The following is a 26,543-nucleotide window of genomic DNA, read 5'->3' on the forward strand; positions in this document are numbered from 1 at the left end:
TGAATACTGACGAAAAGTATTTATTCAGTGTCTCCCCAATCTCTTCAGCCTTCACACGCAACTTCCCACTACTATCCTTGACTGGACCTATTCCTACCCTAGTCATTCTTTTATTCCTGACATACCTATAGAAAGCCTTAGGGTTTTCCCTAATCATACCAACTAAGGACCTTTCATGTCCCCTCCTTGATGCTCTTAGCTCTTTATTATCTCTTTATTCTCTTCAATTCAACCACATGTCTGAACTATTTTTAGATATACGGTGATGCAATACAGCATGGGAACAGGCCCTTTGGCCCACCAAATGACTTCACATGGATAGATTTTAACTATCAACAACTGATGCGTAAAGAGAATTTGCTGGTTTATGATCATGACAGTGATAGACTCAGTTCATGTTGAGGGATGGTTGAGATAGGATTTTAAAGTGCTGATTTCTGACTTGTCCTGAAGCTTGGTAATACATCATAGAGAAGTGAGATAATTATAAATCTCTCCTTATTAAAAAACAATTTACCAGATACAGTTGTTGCATAGTGAATATTTTAATAACATGGCGATACATATTGTGATAACAGTGACATCGGCAGTCAGATACAAGAAATCATCATAGAGTCCCTACAGTGTGGAAACAGGGCATTTGCCCCAACAAGTTCACAACGACCCTCCGAAGAGTAACCCACCCAGACCCATTCTCCTACTCTATTATCTCTACATTTGCCCTGACTAATGTACCTAACCTTCACATTCCTGAACACTATGGGCAATTTAGCATGGCCAATTCACCTAACCTGCACATCTTTGGACGATAGGAGGAAACTGGAGCACCCAGAGAAAACCATGCAGACACAGGGAGAATGTGCAAACTCCACAAAGAGAGTCACTCAAGGCTGGAATTGAAGCCAGGTCCCTGTTGCACTGAGGCAGCAGTACTAACCAATGAGCTACTGTACTGTTGTGAAGAGAGGATGAAATAGCTTGTTATAGTGAGAGATGTACTTACAGGAAGCATCTTATATACATAAGCGTGAATAAAAGAGTTTGCAGAAATCTACAAGACTCAGACAGTAATTATTCATAGGTCAAGGGAAACCATTATAGGTCACAAGCTAACAGAAGAAAAAAGCATTGCCATTTTTTCAATGTGCAAAACTGAACCCCAAGCCAAAGGCCGCCTGGCAACTCTAACCAAACATTGTTGAGATTTAGCTACAATGTTGAACTCAAAACCTTAGTGTTATTCAGGTTTCTCAGTCTTGCGAGGTACTTGAGATATTGTTTCCTCTTTCACCAATGAATTCACCTCATCCTTCTATTCTGGAATCTCCCTGATTCTTAGACTCTGTGTCGCTTTCAAATTAATACAATCCTTTGAGTCAGAGATGGATAGACCAGATATCTGTTCATGTAAACAGAATGAACCTACCCAAATTCTCTAGAAGATCTCCCATCCAGTCTTTTCGGATTGAGCTATCTGCCTAACGTTTGTTCCACTGCATCTATTAATCTATTTCCTAGGTTCCCTCCTTCAGTTTCTGCAGTTATCTTCAATTACAACATCTTTCTCAACTCTCCTTGTTATCCCTCCTCGAATATTGCTGACCTCCTCTCATTGGTTGACCTCTTCCTCCCTATAAACCGTCCAACTCATTTTTATGACTATTCTCTTAGCATTACTACTTCACATGGTCATAGGGAAAGCCTTTTTTCTTTCTTTATTCTTTCATGGGATAGAGGCAGCATTGTCAAGACATGGACTTAATGCCCATTCCTAATTTCTTTGAAGTAACTGGCTTGCTAGGCCATTGCAGAGGGAAGCTCAGAGTTAACCATATTGGTATAGTCTGGAGTCACATGTAGGTCAATCCAAGTAAGGATAGTAGTTTTCCTTCCCCAAGGACATTAGTAAACTAGATAAGTTTATACAGTAGTCAATAATTGTGGGTGGCACGGTGGCACAGTAGTTAGCACTGCTGCCTCACAGCGCCAGAGACCCGGGTTCAATTCCCGCCTCAGGCGACTGACTGTGTGGAGTTTGCACATTCTCCCCGTGTCTGCGTGGGTTTCTTCTGGGTGCTCCGGTTTCCTCCCACAGTCCAAAAAAGTGCAGGTCAGGTGAATTGGCCATGCTAAATTGCCCGTAGTGTTAGGTGCAGGGGTAAATGTAGGGGAATGGGTCTGGGTGGGTTGCGCTTCGGCGGGTCGGTGTGGACTTGTTGGGCCGAAGGGCCTGTTTCCACACTGTAAGTAATCTAAAAACAGTGTCATGCTCACCACTAATTAGACTAAATTTCAATTCCAGATTTTATTATGTAAGTTTAAGTTATACCAGCTGCCTTGTTGATTTGAACCCATGCCTTCAGTGTCCTGCAGCACCTCATCTCTATCCCCATCCAATTTCCTCTTTCAAAGTCGTGAACCACATACTCTACAATGACTGTGGTCATCATAAATAATCCTTCTTTGTCCTCCAGGACATTTCTACAACCATTGCCATGATGAACTACAACACACTGTCAATACCCCCTCTCCACAAACACAGCAGGTCAGACAGTGTCCGAGGAGCAGGAAAGTTGACATTTCAGGCAAAAGCCCTTCATCAGGAATGAGGCTGGAAGCCTAGGGTGTGGAGAGATAAATGGAGGTGGGGCTGGGGAGAAGGTAGTTGAGAGTGCAATAGGTGGATGGAAGTGGGGGTGAAGTTGATAGATCAGAGGGAAGGGTGGAGCGGATAGGTGGGACAGGTCATGAGGATGGTATTGAACTGGAAAGTTGGAACTGGGGTAAAGTAGAGGAAGGGGAAATAAAGAAACCGGTGAAGTCCACATTGGTTCCCTGGGGTTGAAGGGTTCCGAGGCGGAAGATGAAGTGTTCTTCCTCCAGGCATTGGGTGTTAAGGGAGTAGTGATGGAGGAGGCCCAGGACCTGTGTGTCTTCGGCAGAGTGGAAGGGGGAGTTGAAATGTTCGGCCATGGGGCAGTGGGGTTGATTGGTGCGGGTATCCCGGAAATGTTCTGCCCTCTCCTATTCAATTGTAGTCAGGGTATCTCCAGAAATAACTAGACTTCCTGCTCCTGCAGTACATCTGGAGATCTGTCATGGGGTTCCTTCTTCACCTTCTGCCCCTTGATAATATTAGCCAAAGACTTATGGGGTCTGATTTTAACTCACTCACTCACATGATAAAATTAGGCCTTTTTTTTACACAGAGTCAGGTTGTTGTAAATAGAACATGTAGCTCCACCTCTCCACCATCACTTTCAATCTTCCTACTCTTCCTTTCTGTTGTCAGGCATCTCAATGAACTATACTTTCCCCAGAAAATGGTCCACCGACAAATTTCATTCCTGAGCTGCTGATTCCATTGTTCTCCTTGGCCATTACTTCATGCTGAACCAGATCTTGGTGCCCTATTTCACTCTGAGCTGAGCTACCAATCACATCTGCTCTCCATAACAAACATTATGTACTTTCTCATTAATATTTTTCACCTCTGCCTCTGCCACAGCCCATTTGTCACTGAAATTCTCATTCATAATCTCCACAGTGAACTATTCCAAGATCTTCCTGATTAAGCCTCTCATTCTGACCCCCATTAACTTCACATGATCCCAAAACTTTAATGTCTGCATGTTATTCCACACACTGTTCATTCATCATATCCATCTGTAATTCCCAATGCCCTAACAATTTAAAATTGTCAATCTTACATTTAAGACTTTTTATGGACTGTTGACTCCCTATCTCCATGCTATCCTTCACCCTTTTAACCTACTCCTGCACTCTTCAGTTCTTTAACTCCACCTCTTTGTCCATCCCTCTTCCCTTTGCCCCACAATTGACAGCCATGTCTTACGGATCCTCGGCCCCATATTCTGGAATTTCTTCCACAAAATATTGTGTGTCAACACTTACCTCACTTCCCGAAGCATCATGCCAATTAAGGCACCATATTTTGCCGTATGAAGCGTCTGTGAACCATCTTGACACATTTTTCCTAGGTGATATATAAATGTTATTTGTTGTTATCATAAAATTAGCAGACAAAAGACTGTTGTAATAACACAGATCCAGGGTAACATAGCAACAGAAGGAAAGCATTTGAAATAACTCCACGATGGCCGTTTTCCTGTCACCACGTCACCCTTTATTTACTCAGGCACAGTACATGACACTGACCCAGTTAAGTCAGAGCTGGCTTTGAGAGTGAACATGACCTGTCAGCCACAACTCCCCGAATGGACCAGGTTAACATTCTCAATCAGCAAACTCACATTCTATGAAATCCACCTGGCTGACCTCATTCCAATCACTACAACATTCAGCCCCTCAAGTATATTCTGCCATTCACTTCATTCATTGCTCAGCTGTTCCCCAACTTCACACTCTCAACTTTTCTCCAATCTCTTGTTATCTTTATCCAACAGAAATCTACTCATTCTTCCCTTGAAAGTTTCTATTAGTATTTGCAACCTTTAAAATGAGCAAGATCTCCAGTAACACCTCTTTCCAAAACATAACTTCTGATTTTAATCTATTTGGTTTGACTGTAATATCAAGATTGTGCTCCCTTTTTCTTGATGCCCCCACCTATAATCAATCTTTTTTATACATTCACTGTTGAATCTCTTTATTGTTTCAAATATCTAGATCAACTCAGCTCTTGATAGTCTAAAATTTAAAATCAAAGGGTTACTGTTTACAACCTGACCTCATAATTGAACTTGTAAGGTCAAGTGTTATTCTAACCAATTTGCACTGCAATCCTCTACAAACAAATCAAGCAGTTACAATGTTATAATAAATACAGAGCTCCTTTTGTTGATAGACATATTCAATATAAAAAATCAATTTTCAATGATCATTTGTATATTACATAAAAGCCGGTAAATCAGTTTACTGCACTATTGCATTGTCTATGCTCTGCAGCGTCAACACATGACTATGCATCTCTCTCAGAGCACCCTTCTCTTCCTTCACGCCCAAGGATCACAGTGAAGAAAAGGTGGTGTGTGTGTGTGTGTGTGTGTGTGTGTGGTGGGGGGGGGGGGGGGGGGGAGGAGTGGGAGGCGGTGGGCAAGATTTGTGTAATATGGCCTGTAATCTCATCACCAGAATCCTCAGCCATGCCTTTCACTATTCCCACAATACCAAACCACCACCAAGTCTGGATCCACTCTGAGCATTTCTTACAGCAGCCAACCTTTCCCCCTACTTTCCCCTCAGTTCCCTCCTTCACTGGCTCTGTGCTAACCATATTGGGTGAAAGAAAGGTCCCTGTTTCCCAGTTATTATAATCGCAGTCCTGAAGAAGGGTCACTGGACCCAAAACATCAACTCTGATTTCTCTCCACAGATGCTGCCAGACCTGCTGAGATTTTCCAGCAATTTCTGTTTTTGTGTGCAATGTACCCTCAGGTCTGACTTGCTGATAGCCACTTCCCACACCTGCTACATGACAGGCTAAAGATCCACTGGTAGAGGGAAAGAACCTCGTAGAAATCTCCTCCACCTTTTCAGGTGACCGCAAACATTTGACGCCTTTCTTCTCAGCCTTTTCCTTCCAATGTCATTTCCATCTCCCAGACTGTTCTATGTCATTGCCTCTCACTATCTCTGTGTTTGCCATAGCCAGATGGAGTTTCGTATTTTGCATTGATAAGCTTCCTCTTTATAGTGAGAATCTGTTAATTAGAAATAAACTTCCAAACTGAAGGAATGGTGGAATTCATTAAGTGTAAAAGTCCTTATTCTTCTGTCAGCAATTTATCACCCCCTTCGAAGGCACTGACTCTTTTAAGATCAACATCTGATGAAATAATCTTAAGGAAAAGGGACTTGCATTTAAATCATATCTTTCCCATCCTCAGGATACACAAACCCACTTTGCAGACAATTAAATATCTTCAATATGCAGTCAAAGTTGTAACATACAATTTCTGTAGTGCAAAATCCCACAATCAGCGTTGTGACAAGAACCATATCACTTGCTTTGTTCATGTTGCTTGAAAGATAAACACTGTCCCACAATGTTAGGAAAATCCCCCTGTTATCTGTCAAAATAGTGCCATGGAAGCCTTTACATCCACCTGAAGCAACTGATAGAGCAGCACTACCTCAATTCCCCAGCACAGATTATTTGCTCAAGTCTCTGCAGTTGTATTTGAAACCACAAACATTCCAAATGAGGGGCAAGAGTGCTACCAGTAGAGGAACAGGTGACAGCAGCTGAATAATTTCTTCGTTCTCGTATTATTTTGAAATACATGAAAGCTAATTTTCTCACTGTGTTTGTGTTCAACAGCTGGATTGGAAAGACTGTGAAAAAGTTGTTAAAAAGAACAGTATTACTGGGCAGAGATTTCTGGTAAGTCTTTATGGCTTGTTTTTGGAACTCTTCTGATGGCCTGAAAATTGTATTCCATCCGTGGTAAGGCTTCTAATTACCCTTTGTAAAGTCAATAGTATAGGAATGGCTGGAGCCATATTATTGCAGGTGTTTCATCAGTGGGGCTGGATGGAAGCTGTGAGAGTCAAGATTAGAGTGGTGTTGGAAAAGCACAGCAGGTCAGGCAGCGTCCTAGGAGCAGAAAAATCGATGTTTTGGGCAAAAGCCCTTAATCAGGAATGAGGCTGGGCATCTGGTGGGTGGAGAGATAAATGGGAGAGGGGTGGGGCTGGGGGGAAGGTAGCTGAGAGTGCAATAAGTGGATGGAGGTGGGGGTAATGGTGATAGGGTCAGAGAGGAGGGTGGAGGGAATACATGGGAAGGAAGATTTCACAGATGGGACAGGTTGGGTTGGAACTAGGGTAAGGCGGGAGGAGGGAAGATGGGGAAACCGGTGAAGTACTCATTGATGCCATGGGGTTGAAGGGTCCTGAGACAGAAGATGAGGGTTCTCTCTCCAGGCGTCAGGTGGTGAGGGAGTGGCAATGGAGGAGGCCCAGGACCTGCAATATCCTCGGCAGAGTGAGAGGGGGAGTTAAAATGTTCAACCATGGGGCGGTAGGGTTGATTGATGCAGGTGTCCCAGAGATGTTCTCTGAAGCGCTCTGCAAGTAGACGTCCAGTCTCCCCAATGTAGAGGAGACCGCATCGGGAACGACGGATACAGTAAATGACATGTGTGGAAGTGCAGATGGAACTTTGATGGATGTGGAAGGCTCCTTTGGGGTGAGGGGGAAGATGTGGGCACAGATTTTGCAATTCCTGCGGAGGCAGGGAAAGTCCATGAGGGTTGTTAGGGGCTGTGGACCTGTGGTCTTTATGGAAAGTGGATAGGGGTTGGGAGCAAAATATATCTCTGGTGGTGGAGTCCTGGTGGTGGTAGGCTGTGAGAGGGCAGGATTGCTAACATGAAGATTTGGAAAAATTATGGAGATTATTAAAATTACAGAGGAACCAGGCAAGAGGATTGCTGTTTTCTGTCTGGGGAGAGGGCTTGTCCTTTCATCACCTTCACTGGCTGACTACTCTTCCACTGCAGTTTACAACCACTGGCCTGCCCTCTATGGTACTCTACACCATCAACTCTACAAAGACTCTGGGCAACACCCATCACCTGTGTACTGCTGGTCCATAAGAAGATTCACAGAAAATTAGGACAGTACCATGTTTAGGCTTACTGAATGTTACACACTCAATGCACTCAACGATAAAGATTAGGTTTGAAAAGATTCTTACTTCAAAACTCAACCTGAAAGACATCAGAAGTACAGATTTACTGTCAGATTTCCTGAGGTGTAACATTTCAGTTGTGCATTAAGCTTACAATGGAATAAAGTCCAGTAAAAGTATGCATGAGAAAAGAAAGTTAATCTTTGTCTTCCACATCACTGACAAAAAAAATGAATAAGATGAAATATTACGATAAACTGCTGACACAGGAAAGTAATCCAGTCAGAAATGCACCAAACAGCAAAATCTGATTCCTCGTTGCAAACTATCTACAGTACAAACTTCCATTTATGAATATTACTTCCTGCGCCACAGCCCTGCATACACTTTTCAATTTCAGTATTTCACATTAAAAATGCAAAGTCAAAAATCATACAACGCATGGTTATTGTCCAACAACTTTATTTGAAACCACAAGCTTTAGGAGCCCCCATTCCTTTCTCAGGCAGCTAGACATGCAGATAGACATAGATATACAGTATTGGAAAGTGAAACTCATTAAAATGAGACTGAGATGAATACATTTGTGTTATGTAAGTGTACCAAAGGAAGATGGATCAAAGACAGGTAAATGGAGTTAAGGTAGAGATTGGATGATGGAGTAAGCTGAAAGGGCTGAATGGTCTTCTCCTGTTCCTAGGCTTTTTGGTAATCTTTAGAAATAGCTTTGGGAGCTCACATCTATTTTATTGAATGGTCGTCATGCTGTTGTTACTTTTAGCTAAAATGTACAGCTGCAGTGCCTCATTACCCTGCTTCTTTTATTAACCCTAGGGAACATGGGAATCTCTATTATAGCTATCATTTATTGTCCATCTTTAATTATCTTTGATGATCCACCTTATTGAACCACAGGCCCTCGTGGAAGGGATTTTGACAAGCAACACTGAAGGAATATGTAATATTCCCAAGTCACAATGATGTATGGCTTGGAGGGCACTTGCAGGAAGTTACAACTCCCATGTATCTTCTGCCCTTGTCCATCTACATGCTACAGGCCATAGGTTTCGAAGTTATTATTGAAGGAGCGTTGGTAAGTTGCTGCAATGCAACCTGTAGATAATGCACTCAGTTGCCATTGGGTATCAGTGGTGGAGAACATGAAAGGTGAAGGTGAAGCACAGATCAAGCAGGCTTGCCTTTCCCTGAATAGTATCAAGCTTCTTGAGTGTTTCTGGAGCTCAGTCAAGTGGGGAGCATTTGATTGCACCCCTCGTAGATGGTGGATAGGATTTAGAGAGTTAGAGGTGAATTGCTCTATATAGATATCCCAGCCTCTAATTTGCTTTTGTAACCACTTTGTTTATATATCTAATTCATTTCAGTTTCTAGTCGATGATAACTCCCAGTATGCTGTTGATAATTGTAATGCCACTGAATATCAAGGGACGAACTTTAGATTTTCTCTTGGTGATGGTCATTCCCTGATAGTGAATGTATCATCCCAGGCTTGGAACATGCAACATGCAAGAAAGTAAGGTGAAAGATCTGTGCCTTTTCCATCTCAGCAGCCTTTATCCCACAAATCAAAACTTTGAGGAAATCTGAGGTCTTGTTGCATATAGAGACAGATCGGTTTCAGTAACTGAGGAGAAGTGAATGATACTGAAGGTTGTGTAATCATCAGCAAATATCCCCACATCTGACCTAATGATGGAGGGAAGGTCATTGATAAAGCAGTTGAAAACGGTTGGGCCAAGGGTACTACACTGAAGATGCAGAGTACTCTGCAGAGATGTCCTGGAACTGAGATGACTGACCTCCAACAACCATAACCATCTTTCACTGTATCAAATATGATTCCAACTAATGAATGGTTTTCCCCAAATATTAGTTGGGGAAGTTTTGCTTGGTCTCCATGATACCACATTCTGTCAGTTGCAGCCTTGCTTTCAAGGAATGTCACTTTTGCTTCAATTCTGGAATCTTCATTCTTGGACCATGGCTGTGAGTGAGGTCAGGAGCTGAGTGGCCTTGGTGGAACCCAAACAGGTTGTCAGTGAGCATATTACTGCTATGTAAATACCATTTGATAACACTGTAGATGACACCTTTGATCACTTTGATGATCAAGAATAAACTGATGGGAAAGGAACAGACTGAATTGATTTACCCAGCTTTTTGTATGCAGGACATACCTGGACAAGTTTATCCATTGTCTGGTAGGTGCCAGTATTATAGCCAAACTGGAACAGCTAATCTCAGGATGAAGTTAGTCCTGGAACAGAAGTACTATTGCTGAGATGTTGTCAAAGCCAATAGACTACAATATTTGTTGCTGTCAGCTGTTTCTTGATATCATGTGAAGTGAATTGAATTGGCTGAAGACTGGCATCTATGATGCTGGGGACCTCAGGAGGAGACTAAAATAGATTGTCCATTCAATACTCAATGATGATTATTGTAAATATTTCAGTATAGTCTTTTGCTCTGATGTGCTGCATTCCTCCGTTATAAATTTCTAGACCCTCTTCCTCCAGTAACTCCTTTAATTGTCCACCATCATTCGCAGCTGGATGTGGCAGGCCTGAAGAGGTTAGATCTGATTTGTTAGCTATGAGATGATTTAGCTTGGTCAATCACTTGCTGCTTGTGCTGTTTGGCACAGTATTTCTTGTCACTTGAACAATTTGATATCCCATTTTTAGGCATGCCTCATGCTGCTCTTGGCATGCCTTCCCGCACTCTCCATTGAACTAGGAATGATCCCCTGGCTTATCAGTAATACTCGAGTGGGGATATGCCAGGCCACAAGGTTGGAGTATATGTTGGAGCATGATTCTGCTGCTATTGAAGGCTCACAGTACCTCATGGATACTCAGTTTTGAGTTACTAGATACGTTCAAAATCAATCCCATTTAACGTGGTAATAGTGCCAAATAAAATGATAAAACATGTTCTCAATATGAAAATGAAAAAGATTGGTAGGTCATCCCTATCAATGCAGACGTGGACAGATATATCTTCAGTAGGTAGGTTGGTGAAGACAAATTCAAATAGCATTTTAGCTTGTGATTGTTCTTTGATAGCTGCTGCAGATCCAGACCTCTAGATATTTAATCAAAAATGATTAATTAACATCAAAATGTCTGAGATGGTAAAAGTTGATGTACGTATGAAAAGTAACTCATCTGGGTGACATCTTGCCATTTGGCTAGATTGTACTTTTGGTGGAATACTTTTGGGATGGCATGGTGGCTTAGTGGTTAGCACTGCTGCCTCACAGTGCCAGGGACCTCCAGCGACTGTCTGTGTGGAGTTTGCACATTCTCCCCGTGTCTGTGTGGGTTTCCTCTGGGTGTTCTGGTTTCCTCCTACAATCCAAAGATGTGGAGGTTAAGTGAATTGGCCGTGCTAAATTGTCCATGGCGTTAGGTGCATTGGTTAGGAATAAATGTAGGGTCTGGGTGGGTTACTTTTCGGAGGGTCAGTGTGGACTTGTTGGGCTGAGGAGCCTGTTTCCACACTGTAGGGATTCTAATTCTTAACAAAAATACTTTCCAATTTGTTCTGGTTGTACATCAATTCATTGCTGTAAAAAGATGACAATTTGTTTTATTCTGTCATGGAACTAGGGCATCGCTGGCTCGACCAGCATTTATTGTCTGTTCCTTGTTGTATTTGAGAAAGTGTTGGTAAGATGTTTTCATGAACTACTGCAATCCATGTTATGTAGGTAGATCCACAATGCCATTAGGGACAGAATTTGGAACAGTGACAATGAAAGATCAGCAATATATTTCCAAGGCAGGCTGGTGAGTAGCTTGGAGGGGAACATACAGGTAGTGGTTTTCCATGTATCTGTTGTCCTTGCCCTTCTAAATGGAAGTGGTTGTGGGTCTAACAATCTTGGGTGAATTTCTGCAGTGCATTTTGTAGATAGTATACCCTGTTGCAACTGATTGTCAGTGGTGGAGGGGTGGATGGTTGTGGATGTGGTGCCAATCAAGCCGATTGTTTAAAGACCATAATTTCCCCACACATGTGGTTGAAGATGCCCTCCAACGCATCTCATCCATGTCCCACACGTCCACCCTAAAACCCCACCCCTTCAACCGAACAACCCACCCTCCCCTCCTGGCACCTTCCCCTGCCACCATAAGAATTGCAAAACCTGCGCCCACACCTCCCCCTTCACCTCCATCCAAGGCCCCAAAGGATCCTTCCACATCCAACAAAATTTCACCTGCACATCCACAACTGTCATTCATTGTATCCTTGCTCCTAATGTGGTCTCCTTTACATTGGGGAGACTGGACGCCTTCTCATAGAGCGCTTCAGGGAACATCTCCGAGACACCCACACCAATCAACCCCACCGCCCAGTGGCTGAACATTTCAACTCCCACTCTGACTCTGCTGAGGACATGCAGGTCCTGCGCCTGCTCCATCGCCCCTCCCACACCACCTGACACCTAGAGGAAGAACGCCTCATTTTCCGCCACTTCAACCCCAGGGCATCAATGTGGACTAGTTTCCTAATTTCCCATCCCCACACCTTACCCCAGTTCCAACCTGCCAGCTCAGCACCATCCTCATGACCTGTCCTACCTGCCAATCTTCCTTCCTACCTCCACTCCGTCATCCTCTCCGACCTATCACCTTCAGCCCCACCTCCCTCCACCTATTGCACTCTTAGCTACCTTTTCCCCAGCCCCATCCCCCTCCCATTTATCTCTCCACCCTGGAGGCTCACTGCCTCATGCCTGATGAAGAGCTTTGGTCTGAAACATCAATTTTCTTGCTCCTTGGATGCTGTCTGACCTGCTGTGCTTTTCCAGCACCAGTCTAATCTTGATAATTATTGGGAAGGTACCAAGCTTCTTTAGCATTGTTGGAGCTACACTCATCCAGGATGGTGTGAGTATTCATCAACACTCCTAACTTGTGCCGCGTAGATGGTGGACAAGCTTTGGGGAGTCAGGAGGTGAGTGACCCATTGTTGTATTCCTTGCCTCTGATCTGCCCTTGCAGGCATTTTGTTTATATGATGAGTCCAGTTGACTTTTGGTCAATGGTAATCCGCAGGATGTTGATAGTGAGGAATTCAATGATGGCAATACCACCGAATATCAAGGAGAGGTGTTTGATCGCCTGTCCCTTTTTGGGGATGGTCATTGTTTGCATGACACTTGAAATCCAAGCCTGGATATTGTCCAAGTCTTGTTTCATTTAAACATGGACAGTTTCAATATCTGGGGAGTTGTGAATGCCACTGATGATTGTGCTATCATCAACAAACATCCCCACTTCTGACCATATGATGGAGGGAAGGTCATTGATGAAGCTGCTGAAGATGATTGGGATGAGCACACTACCCTAAGGAACTGCTGCAGAGGTGTCTTGAAGTTGAGATGACTGACCTCCAACAACCTCAACCATCTTCCTTCATGCCAGGTCTAACTCCAACAATGGAGAGCCCCTGTTTCCCACTGATTCCAGCTTTGCTGAGGCATATTGATGCCATATATGGTTGAATGCAGCCTTGGTGTCAAGGGCTGTCACTCTCACCTCACCTCTGGCATTCAGCTCTTTTGTCCATATTTGAACTAAGGCTGTAATGATGTCAGGAGCTGAGTGGTCATGGCAGAAACTGGGTGCCACTGAGCAGGTTATTGCTGAGCAGGTGCTGCTTGATAGCACTGTTAATGATACCTTCCATTACTTGACAGGCAATTGAGTGTAGACTGATGGTGTGGTAATTGGCTGGGTAGGATTTGTCCTGATTTCTGTGTACAGGACATACCTGGGCAATTTTCTGCATTGTCAGGGAGATGCCAGTTTTATAACTTGCAGAAACAGCTTGGCTAGGGGTACAGCAAGTTCTGGAGCACAAGTCTTCAGTGCTATTGCTGGAATGTTGTAGGGCCCATAGCCTTTGCAGTATCCAGTGCCTCCAACCGTTTCTTATATCATATGAAATGAATCAAATTGACTGAAGACTGGCATCTGTGATGCTGGAGACCACTGGAGGAGGCCGAGGTGAATTATCCACTTGGTGCTTCTGGCTGAAGATTGTTGTAAATGCTTCAGCCTTATCTTCTGCATTAATGTCAGAGAGGCATAGAGGTCTACAGCACAGAAACAGGACTTTTGGCCCAAATTGCCCAGGCCACCCAGTTTGCACAATTTAACTTGTCCTTCCCAACATACCTATACCATTCATATACCTGTCTAAATGTTTCTTAAGTGACAAAATTGTACTTGCTTCAATCATTACCTTTGGCAGCCCATTTCAGACACTCACCACTCTCTGTGTGAAAAGAATTGCCCCTCTGGACCCTTTTGTATCTCTCCCCTCAAATTTAAACCTGTGCCCTCTAATTTTAGACTCCCCTAGCCTGGGGAAATGTTGTTGCCCATCTACCTGATTTGTCCCTCTCATGATTTTATAGACATCTATAAGGTCAAGTCTTAATCTCCTGTGCTCCAGGGAAAATATGTCCCAGCCTATCCAACCTCTGCTTATAACTCAAAGCTTCCAATCCAGGAAGCATCCCAGTAAATCTTTTCTACACTATTTCTTTTTTAATAATATCCTTGACATAATAGGGTGACCAGAACTGCACATAGTATTGCAAATGTGGTCTCACCAACGTCTTGTACGACTGCAACAAAACTTCTCAACTCCTATACTCAATGCCTATTCCTGATGAAGGGCTTTTGCCCGATCTCGATTTTCCTGCTCCTCGGATGCTGCCTGACCTGTTGTGCTTTTCCAGCACCACACTGATCTAAACTCCTATACTCAATGCTCTGACCAATGAAAGCAAGAATGCTGAAAGCCTTCTTCACCACCCTGTCTACCTGTGACTTTACTTGCAAGGAGTGAACCTCCACCTTTTTGTTCTCTAACTCTCTAGGGTTCTACCATTGACTGTGTTGGTCCTGCTCTGGTGTTCCTTACCAAATGCAACACCTTGCATATATCTAAATTAAACTCCATCTGCCATTCCTCAGCCTACTGACCAGCAGTCAGACCATGTGGAGGCCCCATGCACAGGTCTGCTGCGGAGAGCCCTTGGATGAACCTGTGATATTTATCTTTTTGACTTGCTTTTCTGAGCTATGGTTATACTATGTACGGTTGTAATGTAACTTTTTTTCTTTGTTTCTCTATTCTGTAACTAAGGATTGTACTCAGGTACTGTGTTCCTAAGATGGCACTGTGTGTTGGTGACATTGTTACACTGTAACAAATCTGTAACTGAAGAAGCTATACTTAGGTATCTTTGTACTTAAGTTAGCACTCTAAGTGGCGGCTTATAAACTTTTCATTGCACTCATTTGAGTATATTTGACAATGAAGCTAATTCATTCAATTCATGAAATTCTTCAGCTCCCAGTGTTGTGAACACTGTCACAAAACATTTAGAACCTCCCCTGCATCCTCTGCCTCCACTCCTAGGTTACTTGTTTTGTCTTCAATAGGGGCTATTCTATTTTTGGTTGTCCTTTTACTCCTTATACATTGTAAAACATGTTTGGATTTTCCTTGATATTACCTATTTTATTCCATGTCCTCTCTCTGCTTTCTTAATTTCCTTTTTAATTTCATGTTGACATGTCCTGTTCTTATCTAGGCTTTTCTGCAGAATTAATAGCAATCTGTTTTAGATATATTTGCTTTTTTTTTCCTTACCTTACCCTCTATTCACCTTCTCATTCAGTAGGCTATGGCTGTCCTACTCTTTTCTTTTTGGTAAAATGCTTACTGTGACCCCTTGAATCTCCTGTTTGAATGCCTCAATTTCTATGATGTTGATTTATCTTTGTATTTCAGTTTCCAGTCCAGTTTGACTAAATTGTTTATCAGTTGGTAAAATCGGCCTTCCTGTGCCAAGATAGAACCTTTATTCTAATCCTGTTTTTGTCCTTTTCCATAATGATGTTAAATCTCACCAATTAATTATCACAACCAGTGCTGTCCCAGTAGTTATCATTTTACACATCCAGCTTCCTTCCCTAAAATTAAATCCAGAATGCCATGCTACTCCATGGATTAGAAAAGTCCAAACTTGCACAGTTTTTCAAGTTACTCCAAAATGTGGTGACAAAGGCACAAACTGGGAAAAGACAGGTTTGACTCTAACTCAAAGATAAACAACAAACTGCAGATGTTGGAGATCTGAAACAAATAAATAATAGAAATTACTTGAAAAACTCAGCAAGTCTAGCAGCATTTGTGCAGAGAAAGCAGTTCGCATTCCAAGTTCCGTGAAGAAGAGCACTGGCCGAGTGTCTATGGTGATGGGTCTAACTGTTATAGATTGGTGCCAATATCAAAGTCAAGAGAATCTAGGACCCTGATTGAAATACTGAGAAATGATTGGTGAAGTGGGTCTCGCAAATGCAGTCATTTTTTACCAGTTACTGAACAACCTACACAATGGGGCAGTAAGGAGGGCTCTGTATGGTGGGAGGGGGAGCACTAAAGGCACCATTGAAAAGGTTTATTTTTATTTTGTGGGGCACAAGGAGACAAAAGCAAATCCTCAGCGCGAGCACGCGTACACACACACACACACACACCAAATCGCCGAATCCTGGCATTATTCCCACATATACAGCCTTGATGTTCCAGTGGTGGGATTAATTTGGAACTGGAATCAAGCCATGGAGAGTGAGAGTGTGAATCATTGGAGCTAGTTTGCAATTGATATAGGGCTGTGGGAGAGAGCAGGACAGTAGCATTAGTTTGTGATTGAGCTATGGTGAGCAAGTGGGACAGTCAGAATGGTTTGTCATGATGTGGAGGTGCCGGTATTGGACTGGGGTGGGCAAAGTTAAAAATCATACAATACCAGGTTATAGTCCAATAGGTTTATTTGGAAGCACTAGTTTTCAAGGCGCTGCTTCTTCATCAGGTGATTGTAAAGCAGGACTATAAGACACAGAATTTATAGCTAAAGATTATAGTGTCACGCAACTGAAATGATAAACCTACATTAAATCTTTCATCTTTTAGAATGGATTTGCTCATTTTGGTTCTTTAATATGTAAATCCCAGAACATCCCAGATGGTTTGGGATTGATAAAGGACTATGCGGAGAGTACAGGGCAGTGACATTATTTTGTGATTGATATAGACTGTGGGTTAAAGGGTGGCTCAATGGATTAGTTTGAAACTGGAATAAGGTCATGGAGTGAGAATGGGGAATGAAATTAATTTGGGATTAATGTAGGGCCATGGGGAGAGCAGGGTAGTGGGATGAGCTTTGGATTGATATAGGATTATGGGAATGAATGGAGAAGTGGCACATGTTTTGGATTGATGTAGAGTTGTGGTGACAGAGCATGACAGTGGGATTAGTTTGGGATTGATACAGGGTTGTGAGGAGAGTGGAGAAAAGGGATTAGTGTGTGATTGAGATAGAGTTATAAAGAGATTGAGATTAGTTTAGGATTGATACAGAGCTATACGGACACAGTGGGGCAATGAGGCGAAAGTGAGGACTGCAGATGCTGGAGATTAGAGTCAAGTTTAGAGTGGTGCTGGAAATGCATAGCAAGTCAGGCAGCATCCAAGAAGCAGGAAAATTGAAGTTTCGGGCAGGAGCCCTTCATCAGGGCAGTAGGGTAATGGGATGAGTTTTGTGATTTGAAACAAACTATGAGGGAAGAGTGGGTCAGAAGAATGAGTTTGTGATTGATACAGGGCTAGAGAGTGAGATAGAGAGCAAGGCAGTCGGATTTGTTTAAGATTGATACACGATGGTCCAAGTGGCTTCTTCCTGTGCAGGAATCTCTGGGTGCAGGCCAGACCTTTGGAATTATTCAAGGGAAATTAATAAATTTTATCTAATACTACCCTATTGATAACTGATTGCTGAATGTGCTTATTAAAACTTAATGCTTATTAAATACAACCTTTAAGCCATTTACATGTATCAAGATACAAAACAAGGTGTCATGTGAAAGTGTAAATCATATAAGAATAGAAATAGTTTAACATTAAAAAAGGCATTTTTGCAAATAAGGAGAGACATGGACTGGTAAAGTAATGTAAATAATGAAATTTTTGTTAATTCAATTTGGAGTCAGTGGATGATGCAGGATTCTGAAAGGCTGTGAAAGGAATCTCTCAGGATAATCTTTAGACTCAGTGACTCCCAAGAACTGTTATTTAGGTAGCTGGTGGATGAAGTTGGAGGGAGTGTTGGTTTTGGAGGGAGTTTGCAGTGGTCATGGAGAATATTAATGTATATGGGTTGGGGGAGGAGAGAGAATCATGGAATTTGCACCCACTGGAAAGGCAGTACAGGTGGGCATGGGATTTACGAGGCAGAACATGATAGACTCAATGGACCAGCTGATCTTTTCCATCTAGTCTTTTTGAGTATTGTTTGAAATAGTTTCCCTATTATCAGGTTTCAGTAGTGACGTCTTGTGTTGTATTGCAACTTCTAAATCCGAAACTCGAAGTCTGAATCCCACTTATGGGTTCTCAAGTGTGTGCCATAACTTGGCTAGCAGGTCAGCTGTCAGCTTGTAAATCCCTCCAATATCCCAGACGATAAGAGCAGGAGAGTGTCCTGGTCAGTCACCCTGCAGTACACAATGTCAAACAACTGCAGTACATTGAGCAATAAATGAAGACCAATCCAATGGATGACCATTGCCAAACCCACAGAAACAAGGTTGCAGAAGAAGGCCAAAGGTTTTAATAGGTTTCATACAAAATTGTAAAACTTAACCTAGTTTCATTTGCCACTCTTTATATCTTTATGCACCTGCTTTAAATTGATTCATTATATTTGATTTAAGTGTAACTACACTGAAAACAATGACATTTCTAAACAATTTTTTTTTTGATTTACAGAACATGTCTGAAAATGACATTCAAAAGTTCCCTACACTACGAGTGCCGTAAGTACTTCAATAGACAATAGACAATAGGTGCAGGAGTAGGCCATTCTGCCCTTTGAGCCAGCACCACCATTCATTATGATCATGGCTAATCATCCTCAATTAGTATCCTGTTCCTGCCTTATCCCCATAACCCTTAATTCCACTATCCTTAAGAGCTCTGTCCAACTCTTTCTTGAAAGTATCCAGAGACTTGGCCTCCACAGCCTTCTGGGACAGAGCATTCCATATACCCCCCACTCTCTGGGTGAAGAAGTTTCTCCTCAACACTGTTCTAAGTGGACTACCCCTTATTTTTAAACTGTGTCCTCTGGTTCGGGACTCACCCATCAGTGGAAACATGCTTCCTGTCTCCAGAGTGTCCAACCATTTAATAATATTATATGTCTCAATCAGATCCCCTCTAGGCCATCTAAACTCAAACGTATTCAAGCCCAGTCGCTCCAATCTTTCAGCGTAAGATAGTCAGCCATTCTGGGAATTGACCTTGTGAACCTACGCTGCACTCTCTCAATAGCCAGAATGTCTTTCTTCAAATTTGGAGACCAAAACTGTGCACAATATTCCCGATGTGGTCTCACCAGGGCCCTGTACAGCTGCAGAAGGACCTCTTTGCTTCTATACTCAATTCCTCTTGTTATGAAGGCCAGCATGCATTGCTTTCTTCACTACCTGCTGTACCTGCATGCTTGTTTTCATTGACTGATGTACAAGAACACCTTGATCTCGTTGTACTGCCCTTTTACTTAACTTGACTCAATTTAGGTAGTAATCTGCCTTCCTGTTCTTGCCACCAAAATGGATAACCACACATTTATCCATATTAAACTGCATCTGCCATGCATCCGTCCACTCACCTAGCCTGTCCAGGTCACCCTGTGTTCTCCTAACATCCTCCTAACATTGCAGAGATGATTTGAGGGTCACAGGCACAGTGTGGGATCTGTATAGTAGCATACAAATCGATCATGACAGGTTCTACATGTAGCACAGTGTAATGCTAGCTGTCAGTTGTCTGGCATGGAACAATTTCTAGTCTGTGCATGACAATTGGAACATGTCACATTGAGTCACCTTGTTCAGGACCAGCTCCATTTGTGCCTACACATTTGCAATATGCAATTCAACTGAATTATTTTATCAACTGATTGATCCTGACTTTTTCTGATTGTATAAACTGGGTGGCAATAAATTAACAGCCATATTACATCTCTCCCATTGACTAAGAAATGAAACTAGAGGGAATTGAAAAACTAGCTTTCGATTCACTGATCACCCGTTTTATACCTGGACAAAGTCAAGATGTATTTATGAAACTATTTGTTCAGCTGCTGCATTTGGATTGGAATTGAGAAATTATTTATTCCACCTCTTAAATACACATTGTTGTTTCCTATGTTTTTGAGAAAGAAATCATTGAACTTCTCATACATTTTGTTCTTACTAAATCATAGCACAGCATTATTCACACAAACCCAACAACAATGCATTCTGTACTTTACATAGTACATATAAAAATTTCTATAAAATTATCTGCTGAGTTTCAGGTGCGCCAATATATTAATTAAGGTATGTATATATTAATTAGTTATGTGTTTGTAATATTTGTCTATCCTTTTCCAAGACCATTGACCAATGCTAGTACAATGAAGTTCAATTGCCTAAGTGTAAAGGAGGAACTGCCTTACAAGCGGATGTCAGGTGTTCATCACTATGGTCTTTGCATCAAACCACAGAATTGTTATGCTACTGTAAGAGGCTTTATGGCCCACTGTGATCACATAGAGTTTACAGTGGCATGTCTGGTGTCAGATCCCAACAGGTCCATCATTTCTGATGAAGGGCTCCTGCCCGAAACCTGCTCCCCAGATGCTGCCTGACCTGCTGTGCTTTTCCAGCACCACTCTAATCTTGACTCTGAACTCCAGCATCTGCAGTCCTCCCTTTCGCCTCCAGAGATATTGTAGTCAAGCTCAATGACTGTGTCCTCTACTCATTGTTATGTTATTTCATGAGAAGGGCAGGACTTGTACAATTCAAAGTAGGGCCTTGGGTAGAATTGTAGAATAGAGAGGCCTAGGGATTCAGGTACATAATACTTTGAAGTTTGCATCACATATAGACAGAGTGGTTAAGAAGGCATTTAGCATGCTTGCTTTCATTGCTCAGAGCATTGAGTATAGGAATTGGGACTTCATGTTGAGGTTGTACAGGGCAGTAGTGAGGCCTCTTCTGGAGTACTGTGTCTAGTTCTGGTCACCCTATTTTAGAAAGGATATTATTAAGCTGGAGGAGGTTCAAAAGAGATATAGCAGGATGTTGCTGGGAATTGAGGGTTTGAATTATAAGGAGAGGCTGGATAGGCTTGACCTTTTTTCACTGGAGCATAGGCAGTTGAAGGCTGACCTTACAGACATTCATAAAATAATGAGAAGTATAGATAAGGTGAATGGCATGTATCTTTTCCTAGGGTGGGGGATTTCAAGATGAGGAGGCATATTTTTAAGGTGAAAAGAGAAAGATTTACAAAATACATGAGGGCATTTTTTTTTACATGTGCTTTATCTCCTCTATCAACTCTTATATCAGTCAGAGTTGATTGTACTTTGTCATGCACCTTGAGCTCTCTCAAAGTAGAATTAGTTAGCTAAAGGAATAAGTTTTCTTGTCTCTGTTAGGGATTAATAGCCTAATGGCAAACTTCACATACATTCCCAAGAATTAATAGTTGAGGCTAACTGAGAGTTTCAGGGTTAGTACCTAGAATGGAGATCAAGACGGGGTGATTAGCTCAAGGCTCAGGGTTCAAGTTGGCAGCAGGGAGGCCTGGCACTTTACACTCAGTTAAGATGCTTACTTTCTTTGTTGCAGTGGATTTTTAGGATTGGTTTCTCTCAGTGAGACCAGCTATCAACATGGGGAAAGGTTGTCTGTTGTCTGCCACCATCCACTGTAGCCAGTAGCATGTTCTCTGTCCATCTCAAGGACAGTTAAAGATGGACAATAAGTGCTGGCCTTGCTAGCGATCCTGACAGCCCTTCAATATATAAATAGAAAGAGATATTGAGGCCCCTGAACAGTCAGAGATCTGGCTAAGATAAAGTTCCAGGCTGAGGCTGCATCACTCCTTCCTATTGAGATGCTGATGAATGAGATGGATCCTCTCTCACTTCCTTTACAGAACAGCACCTCCTCCCTTCCTGCCCTGGCTCCTTTATCTTCTATGAAGGTTGGTCATTATGGTTAAAATGTTGAGAAGCATCAACCTCCAACATTATTTCTTTCATGGTCTTCTGCCTTCCTTGTAGAATGTCCTTCAATGAGACATTTTATAGAAGTTTTATTTGAAAAGTTTTGCATATAAATGCTCAGAGGCCAAAGTATTGTGGTGTCTCTGCAGGTCCTCATTGTTCTGGCATGGTCATCAACTTGGAGTTTCCTGGCTCAGGATAGATTCCTTGATTGATAGAACTGGGAAAGTTATTCAGAGGCATTGTATTCAGAGACTTGTATTCAGAGGCATTTCTTGCTTTTTAAGATAAGTCCAACAGGGGTGACCTGTTATCATTAGTGAGTATAGGTTTTGGTCATGCTCTTCTTTGTATTTACTCAGCACCGATGTCAGACCATAGACCAAAGGATGTAGTAACAAAATTAAGTCATTTGGTCCATCGAGTTTGCTTCACCGTTCACTGAGATCGTGGCTGAACTAATAATCTTCAAATTTGCTTTCCTGCCTTATCCCCATATTTCTAGATTCCCTTAATAATTAAACATATATCTTTCTCAGCCTTGAATAATTTTAATGACCATCCTTTGACAGAAAAAGCTTCCTCCTCCTCCATGTGTTTAATTTGCAATCTTTACTCTGAGATTATGTCCTCTGGTCCTAGACTTTCCCACAAGGGAAAATAACCTTTCCACAACTACTCTGTCAAGTCCTCTAAGAGCCTTAAATGTTTCATTAAGGTCTCGTCCCATTATTCTAAATTCCTAATGAGAACAAGTCCAACATATTGAATCTTTCATCATAAGACAGTCCCTGCATATCCAGGATCAACTTACTGAACCTTCTTTGGATAGCCTTTCCTTGGGTCATAGTATTAATGAATCATTTGCAATAAAAATGTATCCACGAATACTTTTTCCATATACCTCCGAAAAAATTGATGGATTAACCAAAGGGTGGTCTCTGAAAGCAGTATCTTCCAAATGATGTCTGAAGTTAGTGAGTTCTTGAGATCCCTCTACCTCATGAAAGGCCAATATCCAAGTTTGTAGTCCCACTTGGAAAGTAATATTGTTCCTGTGAATTTGGATTTCCATTGTTTTAGCATTGTTATCTTGTGTAAGCATCTCCTTAAAGTAATACTTAGATATCTTGCATCCAAGTACACCCAGATTGTGCCATCTTTCCACCACTTGTACTGCCCAAGCTGGGGTGGTGATACCCAAAACAATGCTGTTTCACACCATATTTTCCAATGTGACCCTCTACACTACATTTTCTGGGAGGATTAAGTGACTGAGTTATATTTTCCCTGACGAGGAGAAAGTGAGGTCTGCAGATGCTGGAGATCAAAGCTGAAACTTTATTGCTGGAACAGCACAGCAGGTCAGGCAGCATCTAGGTAACAGAAGATTCGACCTTTCGGGCACATGCCCTTCTTCAGGAATGAGCAGAGAGTGTTCAGCAGGAGAAGATAAAAGGTAGGGAGGAGGGACTTGGAGGAGGGGCGTTGGAAATGTGATAGGTGGAAAGAGGTCAAGGTGAAGGTGATAGGTTGGAGTAGGGTGGAGGCGGAGAGGTCAAGAAGAAGACTGCAGGTCAGGAAGGCGGTGCCGGGCTGGAGGGATTCGGCTGTGACAAGTTGGGGGGAGGGGGGATGAAGAAACTGGTGAGGTCCAAGTTCATCCCCTGTGGTTGGAGGGTTCCCAGTCGGAAGATAAGACGCTCCTCCTCCGACCGTCGCGTTGTTGTGGTTTTTCCCTGACGTATGGTTCACTATTACCTTTGAAGTTTCCTGTGCCAACTATTGTTACATGAAAACACAGCTGCACTTTGTCACATTGCATGTTACAAACTAGACTTCACAATGGCTTCTGGTCACCTATTCTACATTTCCTGGCTACTTGCTCATTAGTTTGTTCCCATTTAAAATGATATCAAAACAACCACAAAACTGACAAAATGACACCAAAACTGACCACAAGACTGACCGAACAACACCAAAACTGACCACAGGTCTAATCAAACAGCATTGAAACCGACCACAGGACTGACCAAAGTACAACACCAAGACTGAGTAAATGAGGTAAACTAAGTAGCACTTCCGAAGTGTAATTCAGAGCAATATTAAGTGTTCAAAGAAGCTATGAAAATGTGACATCACTGGATGAGCAAGAAAATCTGGTAATGTGAGGTGAAGAGGTTGAACAGTTACATTGCCTGAGGAATCAGTGATAAACTCACATTTCCAATTAAAATGGGTAGAAACACCATTGACTTTAAAGGTTACTTTGGGTGAGTGTGCACGAGACCATTATCTCAAACAGTCTCTGCAAAAAAGGAAATTGAGAAACACAGCACGATACTGCCCAAGTGGAAAGAGCTGTTGCAGAGCACTTCCTGATTAGATTCTGGCTGATATCATTTGTGCATCAGATGAATGCTGCACGGAGCAATGCAATGCAGCAAACACAGTATACAGTGCCATTTTTATTGCTTTCTCATCAGATGTAGCAGAGGGTCCCATGTTGGAAAGCGTCAATGAGAAATTGGTGATGGTTTTTCCTGTATTTTTGACAGCAGAACAGATGCATTATTTACAGAGATCAGGACATTTTTGGGGACTTACAATAGATCTAGTACACTGAATGGCCATGTACTCTGTAAAGTTAAGACTTCTTTAATATGGATATTGATTTTGGTATAATTTTTATTTTTTCTAGTCATCCTTGCCCTTCTTTTAATAAGGGCATCTTAATTACAGTTACACTGCCAGGCTATCAAAGTAACAGTTTAAAGGAAAGATTTTCACACCTTTTTTCACTCCCAAAACTTGACCAACACCAAAGAACAAATGGGCCATGTGGTGAGTTAAAATAGAAAGAAAAGAGAAATAACTTGGACTAATATAGCACCTAGGCCATCAGAATGCACTCCACAACAAAGGGTCAGTTAGACTCGAAACATCAGCTCTTTTCTCTCCTTACAGATGCTGCCAGACCTGCTGAGATTTTCCAGCATTTTCTCTTTTGGTTAATGAAGTTTAGTCACTGTTGAGATGTGTGGATAGCAGCAGCCAGTTTACAAACAGACAGTAATCAGCTTAGATAAAACAAAGACCTACAGAACATCAAAAACAAAAGGAGAAATTGCTGGAGAAACTCAGTAGGTTTATAAGCATAACAGAATTAAGATTTCAAGTCCAGAAACGTTAACTCTGCTTTCTCTCCGCAGATGCTGCCAGATCTGCTGAGTTTTACCAGCAATTTCTGCTCTTGTAATAATCAGCATAAGTCTCCGTATAAACAGTTTGGGAAGCATTGACAGTAGAGTAAACATTAGCTAGGACAATGGGAAAATTCTCCTGCATCTCTTAAAGTACTAGACTGAGAACTTTATAGCTATGAGATTATAGATCTCAATTTAATAGATCTGAGAGATAGCAACTCAGGCTGTGGGCAGCCCTCCATTCAAAGGTACACTGGACTGATAGCTGCGATAAGGTACTCAAGACTCAATTTTATTTGCTAAAGTTGGGTATCTTTTTTACCCAGAGTATGGGTATCTTTATTACTGAAAGTGAAGGTAACTTTATTTCCTGAAATTTGGGTAAATTTCTAACCTGGGGTAGGGGTATCTTTATTATCTTTAGTCGGGGTTTCTTTATTATCAAGAGTGGAAGTAACTTTATTACCTGGTGTTTGGGTATCTTTATCACCAGGAATTTGGTATCTTTACTATCTGGATTGGGAGTACCTGGAATTTGGGTATCTTTAATACCTGGAATTTGGGTAACTTTATGATCTGAAAGGAGGCAACTCCATAGTGTGCAGGCTAGGTGGATTAACAGTGGCAAATGTGGGGGTTGTAGGGATAGGATGGATGCTCTTTGGAGGGTCGATGCAGACTTGATGGGCCATATGGCCTCAATCTGCATTGTCAGGATTCTGTGATTCTTTATTATCAGGACGTTGAGTATCTTTATTATTTGGAGTGGCAAGTAACTTTGTTTACCTGGCATACAGGTAGGCGGCACGGTGGCACAGTGGTTAGCACTGCTGCCTCGCAGCGCCAGAGACCCGGGTTCAATTCCCGACTCAGGCGACTGACTGTGTGGAGTTTGCACGTTCTCCCCGTGTCTGCGTGGGTTTCCTCCGGGTGCTCCGGTTTCCTTCCACAGTCCAAAGATGTGCAGGTTAGGTGAATTGGCCATACTAAATTGCCCGTAGTGTTAGGTAAGGGGTAAATGTAGGGGTATGGGTGGGTTTCGCTTCGGCGGGTCGGTGTGGACTTGTTGGGCCGAAGGGCCTGTTTCCACACTGTAATCTAATCTAATCTAATCTAAAGGTCAATTTATTATCTGAAATGAGGATAACTTTGTACCTGGAGTGGGGATATCGTTATTATTTGTAATTTGGGTAACTTTATTACCTTGAATGAGGATAATTTTATTACATGGAATAGCGGTATTTTTATTATCTGGAATTTGGGTCACTTTATTACCTGGAGTTGGGATAATTATATTGCCTGGAGTGGAAGTACCTTTATTACCTGGCATTTGGGCAACTTTATTACCTGGAATGGGGGTAACTTTGTTACCTGGAATGGGCGTAACTTTATCAACCTGGAAAAGGGTAACTTTATTTGTTAGGATAGGGGTATCTTTATTGCCTCCTGTTGAGTTAACTGTAACATAACTCTACACCAGGGATATTTTCATTATTTAGTGTAAGGAATACCAATTATTTTCTTTCAGATTTTTTGATTT

General features: G+C 42.1%; 1 protein-coding gene across 2 annotated transcripts in view; it reads left to right on the forward strand.

Moving 5' to 3' along the window:
- LOC122556775 (lymphocyte cytosolic protein 2-like) overlaps window positions 1–26,543 on the forward strand; it is a 159,046-nt gene that overhangs the window by 3,314 nt on the left and 129,189 nt on the right. For both annotated transcript variants that reach the window (XM_043703923.1, XM_043703925.1), the window contains exons 2-3: window positions 6,305–6,367; window positions 18,500–18,546. In XM_043703923.1, coding sequence (XP_043559858.1) covers window positions 6,305–6,367; window positions 18,500–18,546 — 110 coding nt within the window. The remainder of the gene's footprint in view (window positions 1–6,304; window positions 6,368–18,499; window positions 18,547–26,543) is intronic.

Source organism: Chiloscyllium plagiosum, chromosome 14 (assembly GCF_004010195.1).
Source record: "Chiloscyllium plagiosum isolate BGI_BamShark_2017 chromosome 14, ASM401019v2, whole genome shotgun sequence".
Lineage (NCBI taxonomy): Eukaryota > Metazoa > Chordata > Chondrichthyes > Orectolobiformes > Hemiscylliidae > Chiloscyllium > Chiloscyllium plagiosum.